General features: G+C 47.3%; 1 protein-coding gene and 1 long non-coding RNA gene across 13 annotated transcripts in view; one reads left to right on the top strand and one right to left on the bottom strand.

Annotated features, from left to right (window-relative positions):
• R3HDM2 (R3H domain containing 2) overlaps window positions 1–21,401 on the top strand; it is a 55,688-nt gene extending 34,287 nt beyond the window's left edge. For 6 of the 12 annotated variants that reach the window (XM_039223114.1, XM_039223115.1, XM_039223112.1 and 3 more), the window contains 12 exons: window positions 1,690–1,868; window positions 6,239–6,340; window positions 8,633–8,875; window positions 9,211–9,337; window positions 9,587–9,747; window positions 10,202–10,356; window positions 11,734–11,834; window positions 17,253–17,422; window positions 17,830–17,977; window positions 19,252–19,349; window positions 19,682–19,766; window positions 20,821–21,401. In XM_039223114.1, the coding sequence (XP_039079045.1) occupies window positions 1,690–1,868; window positions 6,239–6,340; window positions 8,633–8,875; window positions 9,211–9,337; window positions 9,587–9,747; window positions 10,202–10,356; window positions 11,734–11,834; window positions 17,253–17,422; window positions 17,830–17,977; window positions 19,252–19,349; window positions 19,682–19,766; window positions 20,821–21,161 (1,910 nt within the window). In that variant the 3' untranslated portion in view covers window positions 21,162–21,401. The remainder of the gene's footprint in view (window positions 1–1,689; window positions 1,869–6,238; window positions 6,341–8,632; window positions 8,876–9,210; window positions 9,338–9,586; window positions 9,748–10,201; window positions 10,357–11,733; window positions 11,835–17,252; window positions 17,423–17,829; window positions 17,978–19,251; window positions 19,350–19,681; window positions 19,767–20,820) is intronic. The other 6 variants (XM_039223120.1, XM_039223122.1, XM_039223121.1 and 3 more) reach the window with 2 other exon arrangements.
• On the bottom strand, window positions 2,348–12,971 carry LOC120224870. The gene is made up of 2 exons (XR_005526686.1): window positions 12,907–12,971; window positions 2,348–2,723 (listed from the first exon to the last, which is right to left on the bottom strand). It is a non-coding gene; the product is annotated as an uncharacterized LOC120224870 (long non-coding RNA).
• Window positions 21,402–22,390: the final 989 nt, after the last annotated feature.

The raw sequence follows: 22,390 nt of genomic DNA, 5'->3' as shown, positions 1-22,390 counted from the left end.
GCCACAACTTCAAGAGATGCTGTGCCTACTTCTCTGGATCCCGTCCCTGAGAAGGAGTATCTGGTCCACGTGCCAGCCCTGCAACCGCCCTTAGCTCTCCTGATGTGCTTTATAGCCTTCTCCATTTATTCCTGTTGTACTTTCTTAGGGGGTATTTAGCTCTTTTATCCCCAGTGGGCCGCTATGTCCCTCTCCTCCCATCCCTACAGAATCCTTGCATCTCATCACAGAAGTTCTGTAAATTTTGTCCTTGAAGACATCAGTAGTGGTGAAGATTCTGCCTCGGTTAGGTCTCTGATAGCCTTCTCTGTTACCTCCTCTGTAACCCCACTACCACTGCCTTTCTCCAGGCCCTTATCTTCTTTTCTTTAGTTATGATGCTAGACCCCAAGTTGGTTCCCCTGTCCCATCCTCAGCCCTTTTTAGAGCCAGTTTACCACTCTGAAACATGGATCTAATTGTGTCAGTCCTCTCTTAAAAAACATTCATGTTTTGGGGTGCCTGGGTGTCTCAGTTGGTTAAGCGTCCAACTTCGGCTCAGGTCATGATCTCACAGTTCGTGAGTTCAAGCCCTGCTTTGGGCTTTATGCCAACAGCTCAGATCCTAGAGCCTGCTTCAGATTCTGTCTCCTTCTCTCTCTCTCCCCATCCCCAGCTCATGCTCTGTCTGTCTGTCTCAAAAATAAATAAAGCATTCAAAAAAAATTTTTTTTAAATTCATGTTTCTGCATTCCCGGCATAATAAAATCCAAACGACTTAATGTAGCATTACTTCCTGACCCCAGTTTGCTATCTCAGTCTTACTCCCAGATATCCTTTCTCCTCTGGCTCTCCAGCCATTTCTTGAATATGATATTAGTTTCATCCCCTCTTGGTCTAACAAGCCTTCTCTTCATCCTGCAAATCCATTTCTCCTCCTACTTCCTATTTAAGTGAGTTACTGCTTTCTCATCTTTTCTTCCATATAACTTTGTTCCTATCACTGATGTATCCCTTGTCCTTATCAGATCGTAATCCTGTGTGAATGTACATCTCCTTTTGGAAGATCCTGTGCTGCTTAAGGGCAAGGACTGTGTTCTCTTCACCTTTGTGTCCTCAGTTCATTATGCCTAGCAAATATCAGATACTCAGTAGAAGTATTTTGTGTGAATGCATGCATGAGTTGGAGAGCCTGGAAATGGGAAGAATAGTTGGGTGACAGTGTGCATATGTGTGTGCGCACAGGCAAGTGTTTGGAGAGGCAAGATTGCCTTCTCAGCAACTCTTATGAAATGCTGCAAGTTGAGGAGAAATCCAAGACAAGCCAGATCTCTTACAGAACTGGGAATCTGTACCTTCCCAGGAAGCAGACATTCATGTTCTCAGCAGTCTAGTCATGTTGGACGGGTGCTGGGTACTTCAGCTGAGGTACCTTGTCAGCCTCACGTTTTGTTCACTTCCAAAATCAAGTATTGGCAGGCATGGCGTTTACTGTTCCTGGGGAACAGAAACCTGCTAAGATGAGGACTTCCATCAGCAGAGTGGCTGAAATATATCTGTGCTCGCTCATGGATCTTCCCAAGACAGTGGGGGAATGGACAGAAGGGCAGTGAAGAGAAACAGCAGGGAAGGAGTAGAGTCCTACGTGTCCAAGGGTGGCGTGTTCACAGTGGTGCTTACAACTCTTGGTGGGTCTCCTCTTTGCCTTAGGTTTGGCGCTAGGTGCCCCAGAAGTGTGCAACCAGGTCACCTCATCCCAGTCTGTCCGGGGCCTTCTCCCTTGTACTGCCCAGCAGCCGCCGCAGCCGCAGCCGCAGCCGCAGCCACTTCCTGCTCTCCCACCCACGCCTCAGCAGCAGCCACCCCTGAATAATCACATGATCTCACAGGTGAGTCACCACCAGAGCCCCTCCGCTCTGATTCCAGCAAGCTCTGGAAGTACAGTCATGTCTGTTGTGCTGTGGGTGGCAGGAAAGATCTGCTGTTGGAGACCTGCCACTCCCTCCCCTGCTTCTTATTTGTTAGTTGTGGGGAGAGAAGAGTAAGGGTGAGGTTTTGGCCATAGTGCTCTTAGAGTCGGCCTGGGAGCTTTTTGCTTTCTGTTTCTTCCTTTTCTTCCGGAGAATTGCCAGTGGGATCTTTTACCCCACATTTCTGCTGTTCCCCATCTCCCTCTACATCCTGTGTAATTAGCAAGGCGATTTTATTCACTGCATCCATATATGGAGCTTGAAAAAATCACAGCTCCCACCATAACCAGCTGGATGTGTTCATGTGACTGTTGACCCACAAACACATTTATGGATTGGGGTGTGAGAAAAGGAAATATACTGAAGACCCCTGCCATACATATGCCATAAGGCACAAATCCACCGAGGTTGTCTTTATTTCCCATGCCACGAAAGAGCTCTTTCTCCGTCTGTTGCTGGACCGGTAAATATTAATATCAAGTAGGGCTTGAGGCAAGTTTTCTTTCTGTAGAGATCACACAAGTCTTCAGCATCAGAATCCGATCCTGTCCTAAACTGGATCAGTGTTATAGGTTCAGGTCTCCCTGATACTCTGAGGGGAGCTGCTCATGAGTGGAGCCCATCCTCTGTCCTAGGGTATGTCCAGTGGTGGTCTCTGCCTGTCAGAAAGCCCGTATGTCTGCCCTTCTACTGCTGCAGTTTTTCTCATTGCACCTCCCAGGCTCCCTCATCTCCATGCTCAGTCAGTCCAGCTTGGCTTCAGCTCTGTCTCTTCTGTAGGTAAAAGAAGCAAATCACAAGCATTAATACCCCAGGAACTGGAAACTAGACTAGAAAGAGCCCAGGCTGGCCCAGTCCTATCCCATTCTGATATTGTAATGATCTAGGAAACCCCCTGCTTCATGTCTTAATGTAACCCACATGCAGATCATTCTAGGCCTTTATCTTGGCCCCTAAATCAGTTTCTCTGTAGTCCTAACTTTCGTTCTTGCTCTACCACCATCTACCTCAATAAGTCTCATTCATGTCAGCTTACCTCACTCCGTATTGAAGTGTGGCACGTGTGTGTGCATTCGGTTTGTGTCTTCATTCAGATCTGTAAGTGGGCACACCTTTCTCTCTGGGTATCCCCTACTGTGTTTCTGTGTGTGCCTCATTTTTCTAAGGTCCTAGTATTTGAGTTTTCTAAAATGTATGTATTTTTTAATAGTCTTGCTCCTTTTTCTCCCTCTTAGTCTTCATCTGCTTCCTCCTTCCATCCATATCTAGAAACAGACAACAAGAGTGGGAAAGCAATACAGCAATCACTAGAATAAGCATTTGGGACTGAAAAAATGTTAGAATGTTTAGGTGTCTGGCCCTAAATCCCAAACTTTTACTCAGATTCTGGCCCTGCGTCTGGTCATGAGGTTCTGTGAGTCAGTCATTGACATTGACTGATCTCCTGCAAGGTGTACAGTACTAGGTTAGGCCCTGTCGATTGGAGATCTTTTTCCTCAGAAATTTATTCTTAAGGTTAATTATGATCACAAACTCCAAAACTAAAAGATCTTATCCTGGTTAAGTTTTGGTGTCCCTGAAGCACTTATGATGGTGACTGATATTATACTACCATCACCCCACTATTTATTTTTTTAATGTTTATATATCTTTGAGAGAGAGACAGCGTATGGTTGGGGAGGGGCAGGGAGCGAGGGAGACACAGGGTCCGGGCTCTCAGCTGTCAGCACAGAGCCCAATGCGGGGCTCAAACCCACAAACGAACCATGAGATCATGACTTGAGCAGAAGTTGACGCTTAACAAACTGAGCCACCCAGACGCCCCTGCCACTCCACTATTTATAGCTTCTTTTTTTTCCTCTCCACTTTTCCCCCTCTTTCTTTATCCCCTTCTTCCTACTGCCTTTTTCTTTCTTTTTTTCCCTGTCTCTCAGCACTGGTGACTCTCCAAACTCAAGGTGCTGAGCCCCAGCATATGTATTGTTTAGTTTCTCAAGTGGCATGCAACAGTACAGGGATGAAGGAAGGAACCACACACGGATGTGCGCACGCGCACATACACACACACATGCGCACCACTGTGCTTACTCTAAAGGTTTTCCTTTCACAGAATTAGTGAGAAAAGCTCTGTGTTCCAGGCCAGGGGACCGTGCTAAACTCTGTTAAACTTTCCCTTCTTAGCATGCCTCCACTGTCAGAGCAGACCTCCCTGTCATGTGCAGTAGAGCACGTGAGATCGAGGGGTGAGGTTGAGAGTTTAAAGGGCCAGTGGCCAACTTTTGCTGTGTTTACCTTAAAGTGGAGTGGACCACTTGAAAAGGAGCCCTCTGGGAGTCAAGTCAGACAGCCAAGAGCCAGCTATCTCGCCCAGAATTCACCAGCAGGTGGCAGTCATGTCCCTCATGGCCAGTCTTTGGCTTCCTTATGGTTCTTGGAAGCTCCCTAGCCTTGGAGTTTGAGACTGAGAACTGCTGCTGAGGGTAATGGTAGAAGAACCTAAAAACAGCCACTGAGATGCATCCTTTTACCACTACCCTTCTTCAGCCAGAAGAGGCCTAAGAGAGGAGGCTCATTTCTTCCCTGTTTACTTTTTACTCAAATGTGTAAGAAATGTGATGAAAATAGGCAGCTGTACCTAGGGCCCCTTCCCCCTCAAAGGATGTAAGATTTGAAGCACAGTAGACCCTCCCCCAAGAGACAGAAGAGGATCAAGGGACTAGAACACAGATTTAAAAGCTACCAGCACAAGGAGCTCAGGCTGAGCAACTTGGCCGTTACACTTGAGATGCCACTGGCTTGCGGAATGTGGGCATGCCGAGAAAGCTGGGACTTTGTCAGGGCTGCAATAATGTCTCCCTCAGTCTCCCAGTGGATTCTCAGCAACTTTTTCCTAACCAAGATGACTTACATTGTATTTTCAATAAAGTCCAGGTTATCAGGAGCATTCTCTGTTTTGGAGGCCTTCTCATTCCCAGACTCTGCCTCCAGAACTGTTAGTCCCCTCTGTCAGAGAGTCTCCCCAGAGGTATATGGCAAGGGATGATATTGACACCTTGGCCCCCCACACCTCTTAATACTCTAAATGTGGAAGAGGGGAGATGAATCATATAAACAAAAAAATACATAAATCTGTTTAACATCTTCCTTCATCCGCTCCCTGCTGTTAGAGTGGAGTGGGAAGAATATATGTCAGGCAGAACTAGGTTCCCCTCCCAGCTCTGCCATATTAGCTGTGTGATCCTGGATGTGTGATTGAATTTCTCTGAGCCTTACTACCTTAACTGCCAATACAAGCAATCCTGTTCTCCCTGTGGATTATTGTGAGTCTGTAATGAGATATGTATGTAAATGAGGCAATGTATATAAATGTTATTTCCCCCTCTCTTCCTAGCCTCGCTTCTTTTCTCCCACCTCATCTACCACCGGGGGCTATGGCTGGAGAACTGATTCTCCAGGAGAAGTGATTGAAATGGCTGGAGGGGAAGAAGAGAGAAAAAAAATAACTCCCCATTAGTTGGTTTAGCACACATCATGTTCCTAATAAACAAATCCTCCTGCTTGAGGCTAGTGAAGGGACTAAAAGAACAAAAGCTAAAGCGAGGCTATTTATATTTTATTCCAAATCCTCCCTCCCTGCTTGCTTATGGGGGCATTTTTTCATACTGCCCTCACAGCCTGGAGGAGCACAGAACAATCACAGAGCTGGAACCAGCCATAAACTGGCTCTTTTTTCCTTCTGTACCCTTGGGAGGGAGACGAACCTTGTGAATGAACTCTTCCTCCAGGAGAACTGTGGTGTGAAATCCGGAGTGTGGCTGGCCGGGAAAGCTGAGCCAGACCTTGGATGACCCCTCCTACAAAAGCAGGAATCCCTTCTCAAGTGGGCATTCAAGGAGCGTTATGATCGTGGTCCCCAGGAATTGTGTGTTCAGAAAAAATGCTGTGGGAAAAGCCATGTTTGGAATCAGGCAGCAGACACACTGGCTCTGAGAGTCCTAAGATTGCTCTCAACAACTGTAGAGTCCCGAGTAGCTAATGGGGTGGAGTGTACACTGCAGCAGGTCTCTCCTGATAGGATCGTGGATTTGTCAGAGATGCAAAAGCCACAGGCTGCCTTGGGCCTGGTCTCCAGTCTGCTCAGCAGCCTTGCTCTCCATGTGACATTTTTTTTATGATTAACATTGTTGTTCCTCCCCTTTCCCGCCCCACCTCTGCCCTCCCTCCCCCTGCCTCCCCCTGCACTTCCCTCTTCTCTTCCCTGTTCCACATGCCTCTCTGCTGGTCCACAGCCAGTCCCAGCTCTGCAGCCCTCTCCGCAGCCTGTTCAGTTCTCTCCAGGCTCCTGTCCCCAAGTCCTTCTGCCAGTCTCTCCGCCCCAGCAGTACAACATGGTATAAACTCCGTTCCCCTTTTTGTCGTGTCCATGTGTGGTATGTCTGTGGGTCCGTCTGGGACAAAGTAGCTGCACTTTCTGGAAGGCCACGTTAAAAGGCATATCTTCTTGAGCAAAGGGCCAGCATAGGCTGAGCTGTATTCCTTTCTGGTGGCCTCATCACAGAACTGTGGCATCAAAAGATGCCTAAATGTAAGACAGAGAGGAGCACTGGTCCCCCTGAGTTTCGGGAGAAGTACGAAATTGGATGTTGCCCTACCCTGGGCTCCTCGTCTTTCTATTATGTGCATCTGTCAACTCTTCTGCTCCCTGGACATGTCTGAAGAGCCCAGTTTACCCGGTATAGGATGGTTTTCTGTCATTTCCTTTGAAGGTCAAAACACAATTGCAAATTTGTTTGGTATCACTGGTCCAAACTTAAAATGTTCTCCTATGTTACTGTTATTTTATACTTAAAAAAAAAAAATTTCTAATGCATAGCACATGCTGTTTAAATTGTACCCTGACTACAAATCCTATGAAGACCCGAGATACCTCATAATTAATAACTTCTTTTTTTTTTTTAAACTTAACATCTTTTTAAAAAATGTTTATTTATTTTGAGAAAGAAAGAAAGTATGAGCTGGGGAGGGGCAGAGAGAGGGCGAGAGAGAATCGCAGGCAGGCTCCATGCTCAGCGAGGAGGCTGACTCGGGGCTCAGTCCCATAATGTTGATGAGATCATGACCTGAGCCAAAATCAAGAGTCAGATGCTTAACTGACTGAGCCACCCAGGTACCCCATAGTTGATAATTTTTATCTTGGTTACCAGAACCCTGTTTATTTTTAATTTTGTATTAATCACACCTGTTTGGTTTTTTTAAACGTTTATTTATTTTGGGAGAGTGAGAGAGGGGCAGAAAAAGAGTGAGACAGAGAATCCCAAGCAGGCTGCGCACTGTGTGGGGCTTGAACTCATGAACTGTGAGATCATGACCTGAGCTGAAACCAAGAGTCAACCACTCAGTCAGCTGAGCCTCCCAGGCGCCCCACACCCATCCAATTTTTCACTAGAATCTCCTCTTTCCTTCCACCTTTATTGCCATTCTGAAGTTTTGGAATGTAGACCCCAAAACTATCTGCAGTCCAGCCCGCTTGTCATCTATTTCTGCCCACTATGGTAGCAAAACAGCTAAGTTGAAGATCAGATTCCTGAAAATTAAGTGAAACCACAGGAAAACATTGTCTTTTCTTTCTACTAGTTTCTTTTTCTAAAGAAGTCCTGCTCTGCGTGTGTGTGTGTGTGTGTGTGTGTGTGTGTGTGTGTATGGACTACTGTCCGGGAAGCAGAAAAAACAAAGAAGCTAACGAATTATAACCTATCATACAAGTGAGAGGCAGAACACCGTCCCTCTTACTGCTTAGAGAAGAGGGCTGAGCGAGGAGGCAATTACAGACTAGTCTGTCAGTCTCCTTGCCCTTCACCTTGGCCACGCAGCCTGGCCTCCTTTCAGAGGTGAGAATTGGAAGTAGTTCCTGAAGGGCAGGAGAACTCTAGGCAAGTGTCAGCAAACAGAGGTGGAAATGACCTCTAGAGGAGGGAGTAAGGAGATAAGCAGCAGGAGGGGGAGCCCACCAGTCCTTTCACTGCATAGGCAGAGCTGGGAGCCTTGAGAACCTAACCATCCCTGATCCACAGTGTTATTTATTGAGGTCCGTTACTATAAAAACGGGCTTTATGGCACTATAGGGCCTTCTGTATGGTTGGAGACCAGAAAACTGAAAAAGAAGGACTTTTAGTCTTTTTCTTTGTAACCCATTAGTTTGTCCTGTTTTTTCTATATATAGAGAGAAGGTGTTGTTGCTCCCATCTCTCTAGGACTAATTCTAATAAAGATCAGAGTCTCAGTGGCCATTGTTACCTCATATGTGGGAAGGAGTCTGGTTCTGGGGTTGGGCTTCATACAGCTGTTCCTTTCATAGCAGGGTTTTTTTTTAAGATTTTATTTTTAAGTAATCTCTACACCCAGTGTAGGGCTTGAACTCACAACCCCGAGATCAGAAGTTGCACGTTTCACCGACTGAGCCAGCCAGGCACCCGCAGTTCATAGCAGTTTAAAACACCACATGACAGAGGCCTAGAGCTGAAAAGCGCCTCCTAGGGCATGGAGGCAGGAGTGTCCCAAATTGGTGTAAGGAAGGAAGGCTGTAGAGAGGGTTGCTCTATCTGTCTGTCTGTTTTTGTGTTGAAGCCAAAGACTTGGGGCTTGATATGACCTCAGTCCTTGAGTCTCCCTTGCTCTCTCAACAGGCAGATGACCTCAGCAACCCCTTTGGACAAATGAGCCTTAGCCGTCAAGGTTCTACCGAAGCAGCTGATCCATCCTCAGCTCTGTTCCAGCCCCAGCTTATCTCCCAGCACCCTCAGCAGACTAGCTTCATCATGGCTTCTACAGGACAGCCCCTCCCCACGTCCACCTATCCCCCCTCTAGCCATGCGCCGCCTACTCAGCAAGTCCTGCCGCCCCAGGGCTATATGCAGCCCCCTCAGCAGGTGAGCAGCATGGGCTCCAGGCTTAAATCACTAATTCAGCTCCCCACTGTTAGAGCCTTCTTTCTTCCTCTAGTTTAGACAGAGCTGAGGGCATACCCATCCCCACTTCCATTTCCCCACCTTGCACCTGAGAGTTGTCTTTCTAGTCAGAAGGGTGTCTTTCTCTGTAACATATACTCTTCAGTTCTGTTTCATACTTGTATATTAATTCTGCAGTTGCAGGTCCAGAATATCTCTACAGATTTATGGCTATTTACCCTGATGCATTTTATAGTTGGGGATGTTAGGGCTGAATTTAAGGGACCCTCTCACGTATCTCTTTCCTCTCACCATAGATCCAGGTTTCTTACTATCCCCCTGGACAGTATCCTAACTCCAACCAGCAATACCGACCTCTCTCTCACCCGGTGGCCTACAGCCCCCAACGTGGTCAACAGCTGCCTCAGCCATCCCAGCAGCCTGGTAAGAGGAACTGCTGGTGTGAGAAGGCAGTGAATAGGGGAAGGGCAGAGACTGGGAAAGAGAGTAGTACCTTCCTTGTTTAAAAAAAAACAAAACAAAAAACGGCAGAAATGATTAGTCCCAGGAGCAGCCCAGGATCTTCAGAAAGAGAAAAGGTAAAATAGCCAGGAGGAGGGAAGTTACTGAGAGAATATGACCTCCTAAACGTTGAGACCAGGCTAATGTCTTCTGTGTCTTGCTCATCCCTAGGTTTACAGCCCATGATGCCTAACCAGCAGCAGGCGGCTTACCAAGGCATGATTGGGGTCCAGCAGCCACAGAGCCAGGGCCTGCTCAGCAACCAGAGGAGCAGCATGGGGGCCCAGATGCAAGGCCTGGTGGTTCAGTACACTCCACTGCCTTCTTACCAAGTGGGTGCATTCTGTACTGGGAGAGATCACCCAGTCCTTGGGAGGAGGAAAAGGAAGACAGTCTCCCACGTTATCCAGTGTGACAACTCCAATACTAAAATACTCTTCACTTTTCCCCTAGAATTTGTAGGTGTTTTTCCTCTGAGAGAAAGCCCAGAGAGCTTGGGTAGAGTCTTTCTTTTAATTGTTTGGTCTTTATACAGCCATGCAAATGAGTATAATGGCCCAGAAAAGTAGGATCTAAAGGAAATCAGGCTCCTTTCTCTACATCAGATGCTCAAATGGAGATAGTTCTGTATGCATTTTCTTTAGGCAGATGAGGTGAGTAGGAGGAGTCTCTAAAGGTAGGGAAGGAAGTCAGTGTCCTAGTCTAGCGATGACTTACTTATTCAGCCATTGTCTGGATGAACTCGTTAGGAGTACAAGTGGTCATTCTCTTCTCGTCTCTACCCAGGTCCCAGTGGGTAATGACTCGCAGAATGTGGTCCAGCCGCCTTTCCAGCAACCCATGCTGGTCCCTGCGAGCCAGTCTGTGCAAGGGGCGCTCCCAGCAGGGGGCGTGCCAGTGTACTACAGCATGATCCCACCGGCTCAGCAGAACGGTACTAGGTGAGGACCCCCAGAGAGTCAGGGCACATCTCCCATAGATCAGCGGCTATTTCCACTGAGCTAAGAAAAGAAGGGCAAGGGTAAAGATCCAGTGTCCCCTAAAGCAGGTAGCATATGAGGAAATTCATTCTCCTTGTCTGCTCTTTGATTTGACATGTGAATAAGACGTTATCAGCAGAAAAAAAATTCCTACTTCAAAGACAGAGACTTTGTCATGTCCCCTATTTTTTGTTTTTTCTAATCAGTGGGATTTAGAACTATAGGATAGAGACTGCAATTTGGTGGCTAGGTGGCTCAGTCGGTTGAGCACCTGACTTGATCTCAGCTCAGGTCAGGATTTCACGGTTCGTGAGATCGAGCCTCAAGTGGGACTCTGAGCTGACAGTGCGGAGCCTGCTTGGGAATCTCTCTCCCTGCCCCTCTCTCTCTCTCTGCCTCTCCCCTGCATGCGCACATTCTCTCTTTCTCTCTCTCTCAAGAAATTTTTTAAAAACATTGAAAGAAGAAAATTGGAGTATATGTATATATGTAAATTTTCTATGTAACTATATTTAGGTCCATGGATGCATCTCAGATGGTGGTGTATCTATTATATATATATACATATACACACACACACACACACACACACACACACATATATATATCTTAGTATAGGTCATTCCTGATAGAATTTTAGAGGTAGAAGGAACCTTAGAAATACTTAGTCTGCTCCCCTTGTCTTATTTTTCTTCCTTCTTTTATAAATGAGAAAATTCCAGCTAGGGAGGTTAAGAAACATACTCAAAGTCACCCAGCTAGTTAGAAGTAGAGCTGGGACTAGAAGTCAAGTGTGGGCCTGTATGTATTTCTATATATTTCTCTCAATGTGTAGGTTCACTTCTTTTTGTGTGTATTATCCGCATTATCTTGAGCTTGTGGGGGGGTTTCCCCACTTGTCTTTAGGTAACTCAGCTGTTACATAAACATCCTAAATCAACATCTCCTTAGTTCTTTTTTGCCCACCCTTCTCAGAGCACTGTGTGTCTGTTTCTGGTACTTTGTGTTTCTCAGAGAGAGAGCGCGCGCGTGTGAGTGCGCGCATGTGTGCACGTGTATGTGCTGGTGTTTCCATACTGTTGAGAAGAGCATGTGTCACTAACATTCCATCTGTAGCACTGATTAGCAGCTTCCTAATTGAAAGATGATCAAGTACAAATATATATAATTAACTTTGAACTGATGAGTGATTTTAGAAATTGCATGGCAAATTGGTCTGGGAATGGCTGGGAGCTGCCTCTGCTTCCCACAGGGGAGGCCTGGGAAGCAGCAGCTGTTTGCCAGGAGCCGTGTTCCTCCCACTGCCACTTTAACCCTGCTCTCTTCTCCACCCCCCAGCCCTTCTGTGGGGTTTCTGCAGCCTCCCGGCTCTGAGCAGTACCAGATGCCTCAGTCTCCCTCTCCCTGCAGTCCGCCACAGATGCCACAGCAGTACTCAGGTAAGAGAATAAAGAGTGAGGAGGTCTTGGGTACTGGGAAGAGCAAACACTGCTGAAGGACTTGTGCTGTAGAGCCGGAAAGGGTAGGAGAGTTCCTGGATTGGCTCTGTCCCCAGCTGTCAAACCATCACAAGAAAAGAGCAGAGCCCTGACTGTTGTTTTCCAGGGGTGCTGAAGCTGACCTCGTGAGAGGTGAGGTTGGTTGCCCCCTCCCTTCCCTGGGAAGCCACATCCCTTATTGGGTTCCTTGGGTTCGTTTTTTTTTCTTTCTTCTTTTTTTTTCCCTTCCCTCTGAAACTAGCATTATACTTGCCACTCACATGCCTTTGAGACACAAAGTGCTTACCTCTGTCTCCTGCGCTCATTCTTCCTATAAACAGCTTTACTTTTCGGTTGGGAGTGTGAGGGAGGCTGACAAAATGCTTTTTAAGCCCTATCTTAGATTTCTTTAGCAATTTTTCTATTATGCTTATATACATTGTATCATTTTAATTCTTACCCAGACCTTGTGAAGAGGAAATTTAAGACTCAAAGAGGATAAATGATTTGCCTGAGGTCACAATCCTAGACCATGAACTTGGGTCTCTTGCCTTTTCGTAACCCATGCTGCACCCTCAATATCACATTTTCAACAGGTCTCTGTCCTCTATTCCTTTCCCTTCAGTGGAAAATAAACGAATATCATGTTAAATAGCTAAAGGCTTTCTTTGAAGGGACAGCTATCAGTGAATAGGCCTTCTGCCTCTGCTAAGAACTCTCGCAAGAGACCAAGCACAGCTACCCTTGTTGGTTTCCCTTTCACTGGACCACGACACAGCATTGCACTACAGTTAAAGAAAGCAACTTCAGGGGTTCTAGTGGGAAGATCTCAGTGTAGCCTCCAGCCATCCCCATTCAGCTCTGTTGTGGGAATATCAGAGTGCCCTCTTCTGGTGGGAGGAAAGCATTTTGAAATACAATTTCCCCATTTTTGAAATAAGGTTTTCACATAAGAGGTTTCGCACTCTTCTGTCAGATGCTGTGGAGTGGATTCCAGAATTAATCTTGCTCATAAGACAGGATCAGTTCTTACCTTCAAGGAGCAATGACTTCTGCCTTCATCCAGACCAAACATGGCTTTCTCACAGGCTGAGAGGTTTTTAATTCAACAGCCTTTACCCTTTATCACATTACTGGTCTGTAGCTGTTTCTCCTAAGTGTCCGCCAGGGGCACTTGACCTTGAAATTCCCAGCGGGATATGGAAATTGTAGAAACCAGCTCCAAGAACCACTGTAGCCTCTGGTGGTGCTTAGTACTGCAGGGCGTTTTCTCTCTTGTTTGTTAAAACAAGTGTGTGCATGTGCAAATACTTATACTTGTATGTGCATTTTTATGTGAACCCTTGTGTATATCAGTGTATCTATTGAATCTCTCTGGTTATATCTCTTCATCTTGAAATACAAGGTCTTTGAATCTGAAACAAACCAAGTGGGAAAGAATTTTTCACTACTTGCTCTGGACTTAGAGCTAGGTTAAGCAAACTGGAACAGCTGTTGTTCTGAAAGTTGGCAGCACCAGAGGTCTGGGCTGGGATTGGAAGGAGATCGTCTGGACTCTTCCCAAATCAATAGAAATGGAGGAAGCCCTCTTCATCATCTAGTTTCCTTACTTCTTTGTTTTTTTTTTTTTTTTTTTTAATGTTTTTATTTATTTCTAGGAGAGAGATAGAGACAGCATGAGCAGGGGAGGGTCAGAGAGAGAGGGAATCACAGACTCTGAAACAGGCTCCAGGCTCTGAGCTGGCTGTCAGCACAGAGCCCGACGCGGGGCTCGAACCCACGAACCGCGAGATCATGACCCAAGCGAAAGTCGGACGCTTAACCGACTAAGCCACCCAGGCGCCCCATTTCCTTACTTCTTTGGAAGTTCCTGTTATATGTCCTTTCTTCAGAACTGCCCTGATAAATTTATTTGAGCCTTTTCTGATCCTTTGTACTCGGAATTCCTCCATGATGAAACTGGCCCCTCCCTACCCCCGCCAGTACCATTCCATCCGTGTTACCTAAGAGACCCGTAGTGACCACATCATTGATTTTAAAAGTCTTCAGTCTCTACTCATGGAAATATAAGAGGAGGTGGAAGAAAAGAAACAAGTGCTGCTTCTTCCTTCCTTTCCACTTTACCCCTTACAAGGAAGAGAGAAGGCCAGCATAGCCCACAAGGGCTGCTGTGTCACCTTCAAAGGACAGTCACCCGCCCTTCTCCCATGTAACAACATGGTCACTTTTCCAAAAATAAAGGCAGGGATTAAGATTGGCTGTTCTTGGAACAACTGTTCTGTTTTATTAATACATTTTTGTAGTTGCCCAGTTTACCCCCAGGCCTGGACCTTAATTCCTCCACTATGATATTAGACAGCAGTATAACCCCAGGAAACACTTTTCTTCCCACTAAAATGATGGCCCACAGGTCCCTTGAGGTTTCTACAGAGGTGCTTGTCTGCGGAAGATGCACACAGACACGCAATGGCAGTGATAAACACACACAGACTCCCAACTCACAGTGACACAGCACCATGGCCAGAGGGAGGTATATACAGAAATAGCCTCTCACATACTTACTGGCTCATTTTGTAGCTGAGGGGTTTCCAAAGGTGAAACTAACTCCTTTCTCTCCCACTCCCTGAAGATATTCTTCCCCTTCACCAAAAGAGAGAGGGGGGGAAAAAAACAAGATATTGTTGGATTCTGTCCTGTAATATGGGAAAGATGCCTGTGGATATTATTTCTCTGGACATTCCTTTCGATAGATTCGATTCCTGGTGGTAAAGAAGAAGCCTTATGAGCCTTCTACCTCAGTGATTTAAAAAAAAAAAAAAAAAAACTAAACAAAAACCAATTCTGCCCAACATAAATGTCATCTGTTTGTATTTATATGGTTTGCTCTGCCCAGTCGACCTTTCTGCCCAGGTTTAATGATGCCACTTAAAAAGCCATTCACACGTCCCCTCTACTTTCAGAGCTTTCAGGCTGAAATTGATTTCCTTATTCAGTCCCCTTCTCCCCCTTCCCACTTCAACCCTCCCCTGATTATCTGGAAGTGCTGTCACTGGGCAGTATGGTGGCTTTCTCTCTTTTTTTTTCTTTCTTTCTTCCTTTTTCATTTTTTATCGTCACATCCATTAAAAAGTAGCGACAGTTCGGCTGTAACGGATGCCACCTGCTTTTGGCTGGAGGAAGAGAAGCATAAAAATCAGCTCATCAGCGTAGTGCTCTGTGTCCCGGCTGAGTGAAAGAACAATGCTTCGGGCCAGCGGGGGAGGACCAAGGCTGCCACCGAGAACCCTGGCTTTGTTTTTGTTGGGATCAGAGAAAATATATGAGGACTTTGTTCTCTTTCCCCCTCCCCTTGAGCCCTCTAATAGCTCCTTATGGCTACATGTTGGTATTAGAAAGAGCTTCCTGCCTTGCCTATGCCCACACCCTGCACACTCACATGTCCCCCACCGTTTCCTGGCCTGAGGCACTAGGCTCAGATTATGAGCTTCCTTCCAGAAAGCTGCAGATGCGATTATTTTTGCGTTGGCCCCCTCAGGTAGCAATGAGGTGTTTAAATAAGGTCAATTGCAATTTTGTTGGTAGAGGATGTTGGAGCAGGTGGGGCTCTTAGAATGGGGGGGAGGGGGGAAATGCCCAGAGCAACTATAGTAAGGGGGCAGTTGTTAAATGCATGACACTCCACAGCTATTCCATTTTCTGGTGGCCCTTCTACAAGCCATGCTGATGAATACCCTGTCCCCTGTGGTAGAGGATGGGGAGAGGTGAGCCTGTCGCTCTGAGTATTTGTGCCCTCTGATTAGATGAACCCCAGAGGGTGGGGTCCACAAATTGACTAGAGAATAGGGTACGACAGATGCTGTGTCTCCTGGGCTGCTCTCTCAGGCCTCCCTCCGCTTCTTTTCCTTCCCTTTGACCAATGCTCCCCGAGAAAAGCAGTCGTGCTCGGTTCCGAGCATGAATGGTGCCCAGGGCAGAGGCTGCAACATTTCCCATTACAGGAAGCAATGTGACGGCAGTGGTGGCAGCCGCCTCAGAGCACCGAGCCGTGAGAACGGCAGCACTGCTGCAGGTTTTCAAGCCAGTGCCATTTTCTGCCACCACACACACATGAACTCAACCTGTCCCTCAACACACGTAGAGCCTGAGAGGTCAAGAGCAAACTCTCGGGCTGCACAATCCCCTGTGGGGAAGCAGAGCTCCTGCCTGTCCCTCCCTGCAGGGACTGTCATTCAAACTGCTTCTCCGTGATCCCTTACCTTGCTTTTCACCACAAGCAAGATTCAGGACTTAATGTTCTTCCACACTGAGCTCTTTGCTTCCCCCAGCCTGTGAGAGGGTGAGGCTACCCATGGTTGTCTGTGCTAAAACTTCAGGACCACATCCAGTCAGTCACCTGAACCTGTCAGCAAAACCTTCGGAGGGGCTGACCCTCCCACTCTTCCTCGCAGCCACTGCTCTAATTCAGAACCTCCTCGTTCTTTTCCAGTAGCTTCCTAACTCTTCATCCTGCTGCTGGTCCTTCCCTCCCTTCAGCCATTTTACAGCCGGCCACTTGAGTTAGCTCTCTCAAGTTCTGTACTAACACCTACATGATAGAGACCCTTATTAGAACGTGCTTCAAACTCAGACGCCAGCTGTTTGCTTACTCTCTGACTCTGATAGACTGTCCATTCCATAAGGGCAAGGACCACTTTTATTTGTTGTACACCCAGTGCCCAGCATAGGAACTGGCACATAGTAAGTGTTCAATAAATGCTGAGTGAATGCATAAACATAATCTCATCTCCTCCTTCCCCTGCGTAACCGCTGTGCCTCAGCACCTTGAATTGTCATTTCCTGCATATGACCTACAGCTCCATGCCATTCCCAATTCACCCACCCTGGCCCAAGAAGTGCTTCGTGGCCTGGCTTAGTGAAGCTGTGTGCACTCATCTTCCCCAGAGCAACCAGACATCACTGACCTATCTTCAGCCATTACCAGAAAAGCCTGCACGTGCCTGCAGCCCTGGCCCGAGCCCCAGACTGGGACCTGTCCCATGCCCAGACATTTGAGCAATCTGACCTGGACATTTGGTAATACCCACTTTGACAGAATGGAATAGTTTTCTGCCAAGCATACCAAAGTACCCCTCACCAGGTGAAGGCCAGGAGAGCATTGGCATCTGGGACTCTGGTCTCCTCCACTCAAGCTTTTACTGGTTCAGAGTGAAGAAAGTCAAAAACTAAATTAGCAACTACCTCAGATCCCTGGCAAGACACATTTTAAGTGACCCTGAGGCAAAGTGGGTAGGTTTGTTTCCTGGCTTTCACACTCAGGGTTATTGGAAGGTCAGAATGTAGTTTGAATTCACAACTAATCCCTTTCTTCTTGCCACTCAGGAGTGTCACCTTCTGGACCAGGCGTGGTGGTCATGCAGCTGAATGTCCCTAATGGACCCCAGCCCCCTCAGAACCCATCCATGGTCCAGTGGAGTCACTGTAAATATTACAGCATGGACCAGCGCGGGCAGAAGCCTGGAGACCTGTACAATCCTGACAGTAGTCCCCAGGTGAGTCCTGCAAACCAGCGTCGTCTTAGCAAGGAGGTGACCAGATTCTTCTCAGGGAATAATCTTTGCCTGACTGAGCAGCCTCCTGTATGTGTCTGGGCCCGGGTACTCTTCTGGGAGAGTCACAAGAAAGAGAGGAGAGGGCATCTTCTTTCAGGGAGCCGAAGAGCTAAAAGACACACACTTGCAAATGCTAAGAGAGTACTTAAAAGCACTGTGTCAAAAAGTGGATATTAAAATAATAGGTATTAATTAGGGACTAAGGGAGCTATTGAAAGGAACAGCTGGACTTTGGCAGAGTTTTGCAAGAGACGCTTTCTGAGTGAGGTGAACTTTAAGCCACGTCATAGGTGTATGCAGAAGGTAATGTTTGATGTGTGCATCATGTGTGCTCCTCTCTCCCACAGGCCAACACCCAAATGAGCAGCAGCCCCGTCACATCTCCTACCCAGTCTCCAGCACCCTCTCCTGTCACCAGCCTCAGCAATGTCTGCACAGGACTCAGTCCCCTTCCTGTCCTCACACAGTTCCCCCGGCCTGGGGGTCCAGCACAGGGTAAGGGTTAGACTAGGGCTGGCTGCTGCCAGATTCACCCTTCACAGCCCATTCCCAAGTGAGGAAATCCAGACAGTAGCAACAGGCAGGAGACCAGCGTGCCTGGCCCTCCACCTCTGGGAGCCAGCTCTTCCTTTAACATCCCCGCGTAGGCACTGCCTCTCTTTAGTGCTGCCCATAGACCTCTTCCTGCAGACCTCCTTTACGTGGTTAGTATTCGCTACCAGGTAGGGTAGGTGACTACGAGCTGGGAAAAGAAACTCACTGAACTTTCTAATGAATCAAAGACTTGAACTCTTCAGTACTGAGCCTAAGGACTGGGACTATGGGGCTGTGTCAGAAACAGTGTGGTTTTAGAAGAGAGAACACTAGAGTTGGGTTAAAAGACTTGGGTTCAAGTTCTGGGTCTACTACTACCTTTGTGATACTGAGGGTGGTAAACTTAGAACCAGGCCTCAGCTTCCTAATCTATAAAATTGGGTTAATCACACATAAATTGGAAATAATCTTATCCGTTTCTGCCTTGGCTGTCACAAGCAGTATAAAAATCGGATAAGAGTATGGTTTTAAAACTTTCAAGTGCTCTGAAACCCAACATTTATCCACACAAATTGGTAGCACTTATGGTGCTTAATATGTACGAAGCATTACTAGAAGTGCTTTGTGTGTCCTGTATTCATTTAACCTACTCAGCAACACTAGTGAGGTGAAAACATACCCAACCTATCATTTCCAGTAACAGAGCCAGGATCTGAACCTGGACAGTTCGGCCCCAAGCCTGTACTCTTAGCCATTACACTGTATTGCCATGCAGCGTGAATCCAAAACTTAAGCCCTGGGTTTGGGGTAGGATAATCTATATAAGAAATCAGGGGCGCCTGGCTGGCTGAGTCAGTAGAGCATGCGACTCTTGATCTCAGGGTCATGAGTTTAAACCCCATTTGGGGTGTAGAGATTACTTAAAAAAGAAGGAAAGAAAGAAATGAAACACATTCAAAAGGGTCTGTAGGTTTTCTCCTGGGCCTTTGTCTGCAGTGGACAGAGCCCTTCTTCAAGGGTAAGGGAGCCTAAAAGCCCTGTTTGCGTGAGATACAGCTGAGAACCAAGCAGTTTAGGAAGAGAGACAATTCTTCAGTCCGGTGCATGGGCATTCCTATCATAGAAGCAAGAATAGTATGCACTGCTGCCATTTATATCCAGAGCCCCCTAAGGTCTCCTAAAAGTCATACCATGAAGTTCTAACTCCTAGAAAACCGTCTGCTTTTCCTCCCTAGGTGACGGGCGCTACTCCCTCTTGGGCCAGCCATTACAGTACAATCTGTCCATCTGCCCTCCCTTGCTACATGGCCAGTCAACGTACACGGTACACCAGGTAAGGGTGTGTGCCGTCAGCCTGAGGGCCATCAGAGCCTCCCTTCCCATCCAGGCCCCTGTCTCTGCCCATCTACCTCAACCAGTGGGGTGGACAGAGGAGATAGCACAGTGAGAATGGATAAAGTGGGGAGGCCTTACCCCTCTCCCACACTCAGTCTTCCCACCCAGCCCCAGTGCTAAGAAGGAGGGACTCTGTTTCTCAGTGGCCACACTGGCCAGTCACCCACCTGGTGGGTTGGGTACTGCTCCTTAATTTCTCAGACAGACATTAGGATGCAAGGCAGTCAGTATTGTTTACCTGGGATGAGAGTTATCTTTCGAATGTTGAAGGGACAAAGTGGATTGAAGCATGGAAACCGGAGCAAGAGACAAGCACTCAAATCTGCCTCCACTGACCTGGGGACAACAGACGTTGGTGAGTGACAAGATGCTGAATCCCCAAGAGAAGGTGCTCACCAGCCCGGGACCAGTGGGAAAAACCAGCTTAGGGTGGGGAGTAGAAATAGGACTCTTTTGTACTCAAGCGCAGGGAGAAACTGGAGAATTGAAGTATCTCAGTCTTCCTTACCAAACCATTTCAGGTGCTTGGAAAGGTGATTGTAAAAATTAAATAACACAATGGTCGGCAGTGCTGAGCCTATTAACAGAGAGTCTTGTGGGAGTGATCCTCACCTTGATCTAGGCTGTCTGCCTTGTAGTCCTAGGCCTTTTTATGGAGAAGTTTGACAAGAGAATATGGGGGGAGTAGAGTATGTGGGGGCCCCTGCAGGCCTCCCAGACTAGACATATAAGATCTCTTTGATTACCAGGGTTTGGGTTTTTTTTTTAATGTTTATTTATTTATTTTGAGAGAGAGAGAGTGCACACATGTGTGCACTCACACTGGGGAGGGACAGAGAGAGAGGGAGAGAGAAAATCCCAAGCAGGCTCCGTGCTGTCAGTGCAGAGTCCGATACAGGGCTTGATCTCACGAACCGTGAGATCATGATCTGAGCCTAAATCAAGAGTCAGGCACTTAACTGACTGAGCCACCCAGGCACCCATTGGATTACTCCTATTCAGAGTGGTTTGCTTATTTAAGAAAGGAAGGAAATGGACTTCCGCAGATGATAAGGAAGAGTGGTCCCTTGGGACCAGCCTCTGAGGGGGACTGTGCGATATATTTCAGATTGGGCTCCTGACTTTGTGCAAGAACTGAAGTGTAGGTCTCCAGATCCGAAGTCTGGGATTCTGATCCCCAGTTTCTTCTTACCTACATCTCTGGTCTAAGAGGAGAAAAAGTTTTCTTTGTTTCTCCTAGTTGCCTAGATGGTGGGGTGTTGGCTTGATTTGGGGAAGTAAGTGGGCAAAGCCAGGCTTTGAGGACATTACTCATACACTTGGGTCAGCTGCCTGCTTCTCTGCTGGCCGGTCTCCGGTCCTCCGTACTGTCACCTCTCACAACGATGTCCTCTCTCCTTCCATTCCAGTCCTGGGCCGGGTGCTGGAGGTGACAGATCTCCCTGAGGGCATCACTCGGACCGAGGCAGACAAACTCTTCACTCAGCTTGCCATGTCTGGCGCCAAGATCCAGTGGCTCAAGGATGCTCAGGGGCTGCCTGGCGGGGGTGGGGGGGACAACGGTGGGACTGCTGAGAATGGCCGCCACGCGGACCTCGCTGCCTTGTACACCATCGTGGCTGTGTTCCCCAGCCCCCTGGCTGCCCAGAATGCCTCCCTTCGCCTCAACAACTCCGTGAGTCGCTTCAAACTTCGAGTGGCCAAAAAGAACTATGACCTGAGGATCCTGGAGCGAGCTAGCTCCCAATAAACAGAGGAGGGGAAGGGACCGGCACAGTAGGGATAGGGGCAGGGTGGAGGGGGTCGAGGGATCCTGACAGACTACAGGACCGAGGCAGAAAGAAAGGCGACAGACACTGAGCTGGAGCCTAAGACAGTGGGATGAAGATGGAAACAGACACACTGGCACTGGACGACTTCTCACTCCCCTGCCGTGGGTCCCCTCTCTTTCCCTGGTTGGCCCCCTTGTTTCCCTTTCCTTCCCATCCTCGTCTGTCATTTTTTATCTCTTCCCCCACCGTGAAATTAATTTTTCTCATATTTTTTGGTCAGGTAGAAATGGGAGGGTCTGGCGCTCCCCTATTCGATCTCCTCTACCATCCCAAGCTCCCTTTTCATTTCTGGTCTTTATGAATATATTTATATGGACAGAATTAAGAAAAGCAAAATTGATTTCCCCTTTCTCTCACTTCCCCTATCTTGTCTCCCCAAACCCCAAAGAGTTAAAACTCCCCCCACCTCCCAGAACACTTGTATATTGTTTGTTTGAGGTTCGTGCCGCAGTAACAGACAGTATTTAATTGCACATACAGATGTTTGCTGGGTATATTCACTGTAAATTTTATTTAATCTGATTTTTTGTTTGTTTGGGGGGGTTACTTGGGGGGAGGTTGATTTTGTTTTTAAATATAAAAAAAAAAAAAATCTGTCACTGGACGTCAGTCCCTGTTTCTCTGTTGCTGATCTGGTACGGGTGGGGGGTGGAGGTCCTGGGGAGGTACAGCCCTACAGCTTGTTGGAGAAATTTCATGCCTGCCTTAGCATATGCACACATATCTCCCTAACACTGTTCCCTGCGTCCCATCCTCCTCCTTGTACATGATATTCTGATAGATGGCTGGATCTCTAATGGGACCTTTGTCCTGGGCTCTCCCACCTCTGCCACTAAGTGTGGCTTCATCAAGCACTTTCCTCATTAGTAAAGTAGGAGACTTGAACTAACTTGCTTATCTCTGAGGTTCCTTCCACTATGGTGATTCTGTGATACTCATTTAGGGCCCTCCTGGCTGAGCTGTGGAGGGATGAGTGAGATCCAGAACTGGATTGAGATGGTGGCCTCATACATGTCAAGAATTGGATCTTCTGAAAACTCTTCCGGGATGGAGGACTTGGGCCTTTTTTATGAAAGCTAGAGGACTGGGTTTGTGTGGAACAGAAATGGATGTTCCTACATAAGAGCTACATCTGTTAAACTTGAAG

The sequence above is a fragment of the Hyaena hyaena genome, unplaced genomic scaffold, assembly GCF_003009895.1.
Source record: "Hyaena hyaena isolate Hyena2069 unplaced genomic scaffold, ASM300989v1 scaffold_1279, whole genome shotgun sequence".
Taxonomy (NCBI): domain Eukaryota; kingdom Metazoa; phylum Chordata; class Mammalia; order Carnivora; family Hyaenidae; genus Hyaena; species Hyaena hyaena.
The sequence above is the reverse complement of the archived record's forward strand: the minus strand, read 5'-3'. Positions and strand labels throughout refer to the sequence as shown.